At 36.8% G+C, this 9297-nt stretch overlaps 1 protein-coding gene and 1 long non-coding RNA gene across 2 annotated transcripts; one reads left to right on the top strand and one right to left on the bottom strand.

Annotated features, from left to right (window-relative positions):
• The first annotated feature begins 3221 nt into the window (after window positions 1-3221).
• LOC149036192 (uncharacterized) lies at window positions 3222-8219 on the top strand. Its single transcript, XR_016181735.1, has 3 exons — window positions 3222-3316; window positions 3837-3886; window positions 7407-8219. It is a non-coding gene; the product is annotated as an uncharacterized LOC149036192 (long non-coding RNA).
• Window positions 4739-6707, bottom strand: LOC149036193 (uncharacterized). The gene is made up of 3 exons (XM_089189914.1): window positions 6584-6707; window positions 5851-5957; window positions 4739-5547 (listed from the first exon to the last, which is right to left on the bottom strand). The coding sequence occupies exons 1-3, from the start codon at window positions 6705-6707 to the stop codon at window positions 5230-5232; spliced, it is 549 nt and encodes a 182-aa protein (XP_089046040.1). The 3' UTR covers window positions 4739-5229.
• Window positions 8220-9297: the final 1078 nt, after the last annotated feature.

A 9297-nucleotide genomic window follows, 5' to 3' on the forward strand; every position in this document is an offset into this window, starting at 1 on the left:
TTAACAGAAGATGTACTTTGGGATCGTCACGCAACCAGCTGCGTGACATTCAGACCCCTCCAAAGAGTGGAATGTTGTACAGGTCAAAAGGGTCATGTTCAATTCCGATTTTTACGCGCTGAATAAAACAATGGAGATGACTTTTTTTTTTTGGCAGTAAATCTAGCCACAGAAAAAGTAAAAAATTGAAATCTATGTATGGAAGATTTCAAACACCTGAAAGATGCTAGTGTGAATTCTATTTGAAAATGAAACTATTTCATTAATCCTTTTAACTTAATATATTTACGGAATGTGGTCACATATGATATTCCAATTTCGCCCTCTTACGATTAAGACTAAGAGACCAGTTTGTAAAAGCAGTAAGGTAATACATAATGTTACAATGGGAATGTTTCAAGTCACGTTTTTCAAAAATTTAAGAACGCGTTTCTCGCTACGAAGAATAATTCAACGGGGTAAATGGAATCTTTAATTCGGCATTTTGACAGGGAAGGGCCTCTGATCCAAGTTTAGCCAACATTTTGCAAGTCTAATGTGCTCACTTGATAGTTTTTTTTTGGTAATTCGACTTAACCAGATTGACGGAACTATCAACAAGATGGCATTTGTACCCTTCGATTGCCCAATCACGAAGGAGATCCATTTATTGCAGTTAGCTTGATTATTGAAAAAAATCTGTTCAATGATTCTATCTCTTTGTAGAACAATAGTTAATGACTGAGAATGAGTAATTGCGACGAGCCGAGGAAGAAAATTAGAGAGTAGGACATCACTGTATGACATGAATATCAGCTTAATAAACACTGCGGTTTGTTGATCCCTTTTTTTTTTTTTTGATACTTTGAAAGAAATTCCATTATTCTCCGAAGAAAAATAAGATTCCATCGTAACCAATCAAACCGGAGATAAAGAAAGCAAGCAATTATGTATCATTTACCTGGTCTATGAATCTTCAAGACATGCAACAGAAGAACATATTTCCCTTTTTCTGTTTTCTTTACGTTTTCCTTATGGAGGGAAAAAAAAATGAAATTTGAAGTCTTCCGCACTTGATAAGCTTTCCGCAGAACGCTGCCTCTTACCTCGCCATTGTGTTCCTTCCTACTGCACGGCTTTGTTTTCTTCATTTTGTTTCATAATTTTTATGCTTGTATTTGATGTAAAAGTAAGAAAAGAGACTAACTACAACATAAATCGCTCTCTGAGATGAGCGAGACAGTTCAGTGACGCTTGACGCTTACATGACGCCTAATTTCCATGATCGCGCGGGAGATTTATACCTGATGGCGTACCTCACTTTAGTTTGCTAGGCGTTCTTATACAATACCCAGTTACAAGGTTTGTTTTAAATTTGATATCGTTAACTCTTCACTCTTTTTTGCTGTTGAGAGGTTTTTCCGTAGTGCAGTCGTGTAACAGCTACAGCCCAGGAAATTTCTTGTCATTTCCGTAGCTTTCTTAAAACTTTTTTCACCTTTTGGAATGATCAAGCGTTCAGTGGTAGACATTTGCCAGGGACACAGTCTTATTTGTACTGCATGAAACGTCGGCTATGGAGCTAAGGCCAATCACTTGCAAAATCAATGGAAACTGCTGAATTGCACTCAATCCCACCCCCTAGTATCAATAACGAATGGTCCGTACCATGAAGTCATTCTCCCTTTTTGATTCTTTTAATAGTTGAACATGAATTTCATACAGCACAAAATGAATTGAAACCGTTTGACATGATTGTTCACATAGTCTCCTACGAACTCTCCCGCTGAAAAAAAGCTCATGTTGCTCAAACAGATTCTATTTGTGAAAGCTTTTGTCACCCTCTGTGAAGTTTCTATTTTAAAGGTTTGCTTGGTTGTAATACGTAAACGTAATTTATCCCTATACTCCAATTTTCAGTGGAGGGTTGAAAGTAATATGGATAAATGCATTCATTTGGTTTAGTTTGCAATGAACAGTGATCATGACTAGAAAACCCTCTTCTCTCAACCAATCAGACTTCAAATTGCAATAAAACCAATATTGACTTGGTCTGTGGTCCTGATTGATGCTATTTTTTTGAGTGGCTGGTAATGCGTCAGTCACTTCGAAGCCTAAACATTCCCTTTCCCTGAGCGACTCCCCTGGCATTTGTACTTTTGAAGAGTGGCTTGTTTTATTCCCCACCCCCCCCCCTCCTCCGTCAAAATAATTGCATTCAAATGCCCCACTCAATGTTGAATGATTCTTTGTTCGATCAAAGAATGTTGTAGACTCATTACCCTTTAACTTAACTCCTCCATTAAACAGGTGTATTATGCAGGAAAGAATTGACACTTCTGGCTCAAATGCTCCAACCCGCCTAGGCAAGGTTCAAATTTCTCTATCCCCAGGCATGGATGACAATCAAATACCCATGGGTCGCCTGAGGGGGGGATGTTGAAGCTTGGAATTGATCAGCGGAGTTGCCAAAGTCTCTTTGACTTGCGGCCAGTGATATGTCTTTACTTTGAGTTCCTATTGACACCTTACAACTTTTACCATTTTTCAGAAACCAGAATTGGTTTCAAAAGATTATGATTTAATACACTTTTTAAAAGAGTGATTTATCGCGTTGTGCAAATGCACTGTAATTATTCCAAAATTAAATTGAAATTTGTCACATGAACTGAAAATTTTCACATCTTTGTATATTTTGGAACTAACATTATTATATCCTCAACCATGTAGTTATCTGCAAGCTATTCAGGCTTAATCACATTTTTTAGGCAAAAGTTTTTAAAAATTTTTAATGAACGGAAGTTTGTTCCAGTAAAGGTATAAATCTCGTGATGTTGTGGTCGGCGCTACTCAGCTTAACCTCAACGTGGCTACTGTTTAGTGTTTCCGGGTCCACTGTTACAGTTTCATAACTTTTGCATCTACATTATGCAGGTTGTAGGAAGAATCAATAAATAAATAACCACTTAAAATTTATGAATTTAGGCTGATGGTTGTATTTGGGGAGGTTTCCTTGATGAATGATTAACAAGCTGTCTGTGTAAGAAAGGGACCAAAACAAACTACTAAAATAAAACAAAAGAGCCCAGTTGTAGAAAAGCGGATAACACTATCCGACGGATAATTTGCCATCCAGCGGATAGCTGTTTAGAAAATGTGCTGCGCTGTTCATTGGATAGCGATATATCCAGCCGGGATTGGCGAAAAATTAAGTTGAAGAAGAGCGGGACAATTCATTTTGTGTTACATGAAAAGTAAATATCTTTATGGAGCGGGAGATGCTTCAAACATGGCGCCGTTCATGGTGCAACGCCCGGATGTACTACTAGGGGGCTTTGTAAGAGATTTGTAAATTTATGCGTTTTTGTTCACTGGTTATTGTGGTCTTGAAGTCCCCGTTACGAAGAGGAAGAAGTTGCGCCTCTCATAAAGTACTCAAATGTGTGCATTCAATCGATCAACTTGCACGTGATTTATCGTGGTCTTTCGTCGGCTTGTAAACAAATGCCTAGGGCGCAATTACAAAACGGCCAGATAAGGGGCTAACGCTCGAAACTTCAGTTTTAAAAACTCTTTATGGTAGTCAACTTATCGTACCAACTTAGGAAATTAGGGCATAAGTAATGTATGATAAAGACTTCTTTTCACCATTTCATTGTTTCCTGCTTCTTTCTCGAGGACTTGAATGCCATTTCATTTACTTTTACTCTATAGATATCTTATTCTTTCTTCTTTTCAAGCACCCAGGCTTGCAACAAAATAATCCAGGCATTGTATCCACTATCAGACTGGATCCAAATTCAATAATAACAGAGTAAGTTACATGGTAGTGTGTAATGCAATACTGTTCATTTCAGGGCTGCCCCAACTGTGGATAATTGCAAGTCAAACTAAGAAGAATGAAGGGGTAAGTTTCTAAAGAAACTGTGGTGTTGTATGGGTGAGGGAGTATAACGAGATAATTTTGGTTTATCAATGGAGTTAATAATGTAAATTGAGTATCATAAAAGTTCATAAAGAGTTTCAAAGCTGTCATTCTGAGCATTAGCCCTTTGTCAGAGCTAGTGTTTGAAGCTCATGCTTTGTCAGTGTTAACCCTCCACGTGTCAGCACCAAAACTCTTTAAAGTGGCAAATTTGCATCTTCAACTTAACTAACAAAACCAAAATTATAAAAGTAATAAGAAGTTGAGTTTGATTGTAAAGGTAGCTTTCAAACAATTCTTCATATCTATCTTCTGTTTTTCTTTCATTGGTTTGGAATAAAAACTTGGTGACTCATGTACCCTCCACCAGGTCCAGCTGTCTAAAATCTCTTTGAGGTTTTTAGTTTTAGTTTTCATTTGGTTTTAAGCAAAGTTTAGATTCCATTTTCATCACAATAACTTGTGAAGCTTCATTCCTATTTAGCAGTGTTTAATGGCTTCCTAGAGAGGCTGGTCATTCAGTCCACTTGGACACTAAATGAGTTTCCCTCACTCGCAGTCAGTTACAATTAGTTGCTTTGAGTTGTCAACAACTCAATCCTTTCAATATTTGTCTGTGTTCTAAATTGCAGATGGATGATGATTGCTCTAGTTTTGGTTCTATAATAACTGCATGAACATAATGCACTTTTAGGCATATATTTATGCTGTAGTTTAAACAGGGGTGATTGAATTGATTTGAATGAGTGAGTTTCATTTTTTTTTTCCTTCCTCAAGGTACATTACTATTGTCTTAAATCAATAGCAACAACAACTGAAGTCTCCACTAGTAATGCTTTTATTAGAAATATACTGGTACTCATAGAGTAAAGCACATATTCTGGTTACAGTACCAGTTACAACTTACATTATCTAGAACATTATAAGTGATATTTCTTTACTTGAGGTCATGTTATTACAACAACATATTAAAGTCAAATGCAAAGTAATACTTCATAACAGATGAAGGAAGTTTCTTAAAATGTAAAGCTCCATAAAGTATCTTATATTTTGCAAAAAAAAATTGAATCTATTCCAGTCTCTTTTACCAGTTAACAATCATAAATTACTTGCTTCCTTCTCACCTACATTTCGAAGTATCACAAACTATTAAAAAATGGAAAGAAGTGGATATACACTGAGCAAGAAATAAATCCAAACTCCCTAAAAAAATATAATAAAAATAAAACATGGAACAAACTGTCCCAGGATGAAAAGAAAAAACATTTTAAAATTCTCCTATTCTGTTGCTGTACATGTATTTTTGCATTAAAACATATTTACACCTAACAGGCTTCCACTTGAGCCTGAAATGTGACAGAATAGTCAATACTTGTGCTCTCAAAGTTACAGCTGTATAATTTACTTTCTCTTTCTCTTTTCACCGTTTCCACAAAGTGTAGAAGGAACCATGTTTGTCTGTCAGTGGGCTGGTCGTCTTTCATTAAGGAAGGCTCAACTTCCTCCATAAATGCGTTGCCATCTTCATCACTGGCAAGGTACCTCCCAGTGTATTTAGACTTGATAGACATGAAATCACTATCTTTGTTGACATGTTGAAGTTCAAAGATGTATTTCATTTCATCAGGCTGATGGGCACCCAACTGAAAACAAAAATATAGATCTGAATTAACAACCTAAACCAGACAGTTGTAACTTTACTGCAAGTAACACAAGACTGAATTATTGGTCAGGGTGGGGGCAAGTCATTAGTACAGAATGATTCAAAGTTAATTCCACAGATAATCATTTCCCACATAAAATAACTAAGAATGTAAACCAAGAAAGAGATTAAAATAGTTACTTTTTGCCCATCTTTGTGCTAAATTGTTATGTAAGTAATTTGTTTATGGGAAATTGCAGTTAAAGTGATAACAATTACATAACCACAGTAAATCACAACTCACCTGTAAAAACACCCTGTTTCCTTCTACACACAGGTAGTAATGGCTGCCATCCAGGTCATATCTTATGGTATGCGCCCCATAATTATAAGATTTTTCTATGTAAAATACTAGAAACATGAAAATAAAAAAAGTCTAATTCATTATTTGAGGTAAACTGAACTTTTTAATGTAAATTTAATTTACCTCTGAACCATACTGAAGATTATTTTAGTCATGTGATCAGTCTAGTGGTATGCTGAATAATGTTTTGAAGCTGAGTTTAAAACGCAGGGAGCCTACAAGCTCAAAGTTTTTTTCTTGTTCTCTGACAAAAACACTTCACGAAAACTAGTTCTCGAATTTTACGTTGTCGTTAATTGCAAAAACAGAAAAGTTCTGTATTACTATATGGAATAATTTAAAAAGAAAAGTTGCTAGTATGACTAGATTAACAAGGCCTTGTGAATGTTCACAGATATTTGGGCGTCATTTAAAGTAGTTTTGCAATTAACTCGCCGTCAAAATTGAAAATAACTGAAAAAATCCGTAGGTGTCTTTACATGGAGATTACATTTACAATAAAGTCAATCTGTAAACACATTAAGGTCCACTTGCACTTAGATCAGCATCGACTCAGTTACATTATGCGCGATCATTTTAGACTGTGCCACTTTTAACATGTAGAAAAGCCGAAGCTTTTCTACATGCTAACAGCCTTTGTGAGGATCACACCCTACCATAGGCTTAAATTTACCTGTTTTGTAGCTCCGATGGCTCCCGGTAAACTCTACAGGAATTTGACGACCAGGTTCGCCCTCTGGTAAATCTACTATGAAGAGGTTTCCGCTTCTGCTAAGTCTGAGCTCGGGGATGTCCATTCGAGCGCACGCGCTGATTTCAATTGACTGTCCGGGAAAGTTGAAAAAAAAAACGGAACATCTTTTAGGTTCTAAATCGAACATAGCACCAGTCGACTAGAAATGAATTGCGCGGGCTGAACTGTTTAATTGAAAATGTAACTGCATGGAATCCACGATTGAATGGGTTGGAAAGTTAAATTTATAGTAACTTTACCGTACCTCGACCATATTTGCTTTGTGACGGGTTTTTCTCCAAGCTTAATTTGTAGTCCTTAGTTCCTCTTGATATTGATCTTTGCTAGTTGCAAATGAATGGAAATCTTAAGAATTAGCGATCTATTTATACAGGAAATTGAGGAAGTCAATTAGATGTTAATTTACACCAGGAAGTCCCCAGAGTCACGCGGTCCTCTTAGAATATGAAAGTGTCAAATACTTAAGTGACTCACACGGATTTCGAAATAAGCTGAGCTTTTATCGGGTAAGAATAGTTTCTATGGCTGCCAATTGAGCATACGATTGGAAATCATCGCGATTCTGTTTCAATGAGGAGAGTGTTAGTAAGTTAGTAAGCTAGAAAAAAGATGTCCAAAATAGATCTTTTAGAGTTATTCTAAGTTGACTGAAAGATATGTCTTTAAGAAAATGAAAAACTGAAATTTCCTTTTTGAAAGTGATATTAGAAATTAGCCTCTCTAATTTATTCTTGTTTAACAGAAGATGTACTTTGGGATCGTCACGCAACCAGCTGCGTGACATTTAGGCCCCTCCAAAGAGTGGAATGTTGTACAGGGCAAAAGGATCATGTTCAATTCCGCTTTTTACGGGCTGAATAAAACAATGAAGACGACTTTTTTTTTCCCAGTGAATCTAGCCACAGAAGAAGTAAAGAATTGAAATCTATCTATGGAAGATTTCAAACACCTGAAAGATGCTAGTGTGAATTCTATTTGAAAATGAAATATTTCATTAATCCTTTTTACTTGATCTATTTACGGAATGTGGTCACATATGATATTCCAATTTCGCTCTCTTACGATTGAGACTAAGAGACTAGTTTGTAAAAGCAGTAAGGTAATGCATAATGTTACAATGGGAATGTTTTCAAGTCGCGTTTTTCAAAAATTTAAGAAGACGTTCCTTGCTACGAAGAATAATTCAACTGGGTAGGTAGATGAAACCTTTAATTCGGCATTTTGACAAGGAAGGGCGTCTGATCCAAGTTTAGCCAACATTTTGCAAGTCTAATGTGCTCACTTGACAGTTTTTTTGGTAATTCGACTTAACCGGATTGACGAATCTATCAACAAGATGGCATTTGTACCCTTCAATTGCCCAATCACGAAGGAGATCCATTTATTGCAGTTAGCTTGATTATTGAAAAAAATCTGTTCAATGATTCTATCTCTTTTTAGAACAATAGTTAATGACTGAGAATGAGTAATTGCGACGAGCCGAGGAAGAAAATTAGAGAGTAGGACATCACTGTATGACAAGACTATTAGCTTAATAAACACTGCGGTTTGTTGATTCGATTATTTTTTTTGGATACTTTAAAGGAAATTCCATTCTTCGAAGTATCTTCGAAGAATTTTGCCGTTGAGAGGTTTTTCCGTAGTGCAGTCGTATAACAGCTACAGCTCAGAAGATTTTTCGTCGTTCCCGTGGCTTTCTTAAAACTTTTTTCACCTTTTGGAATGATCAAGAGTTCAGTGGTAAACATTTACCAGGGACACAGTCTGATTTGTACTGCATGAAACGTCGGCTATGGAACTAAGGCCAATCACTTGCAAAATCAATGGAAACTGCTGAATTACACTCAATCCCACCCCCTAGTATCAATAACGAATGGTCCGTAACATGAAGTCATTCTCAGTTTGGCATGATTGTTCACATAGTCTCCTACGAACTCTCCCACTGAAAAAAAGGTCATGTTGCTCATACAGATTCTATTTGTGAAAGCTTTTGTCACCCTCTGTGAGGTTTCTATTTTGAAGGTTTGCTTGGTTGTAATAGGTAAACGTAATTTATCCCTATACTCCAATTTTCAGTGGAGGGTTGAAAGTAATATAGTTAAATGCATTCATCTGGTTTAGTTTTGCAATGAACAGTGATCATGACTAGAAAGCCCTCTTCTCTCAACCAATCAGACTTCAAATTGAAATAAGATCAATATTGACTTGGTCTGTGGTCCTGATTGCTGCTATCAGTTTTTGAGTGGCTGGTAATGCGTTAGTCACTTCGAAACCTAAACATTCCCTTTCCCTGTGCGACTCCCCTGGCATTTGTACTTTTGAAGATTGGCTTGTTTTACTCCCCAACCCCCCCTCCCTTCCGTCAACATAATTGCATTCAAATGTCCCACTCAATGTTGAATGATTCTTTGTTCGATCAAAGAATGTTGTAGACTCGTTACCCTTTAACTCCTCCATTAAACAGGTGTATTATGCAAGAAAGAATTGACACTTCTAGCTCATATGCTCCAACCCGCCTAGGCAAGGTTCAAATTTCCCTATCCCCAGGCATGGATGACAATTAAATACCCATGGGTTGCCTGAGGGGGGGGATGTTGAAGCTTGGAATTGATCAGCGGAGTTGCCAAAGTCTC

Source organism: Pocillopora damicornis, chromosome 12, assembly GCF_964200805.1.
Source record: "Pocillopora damicornis chromosome 12, jaPocDami1.2, whole genome shotgun sequence".
NCBI classification, from domain to species: domain Eukaryota; kingdom Metazoa; phylum Cnidaria; class Anthozoa; order Scleractinia; family Pocilloporidae; genus Pocillopora; species Pocillopora damicornis.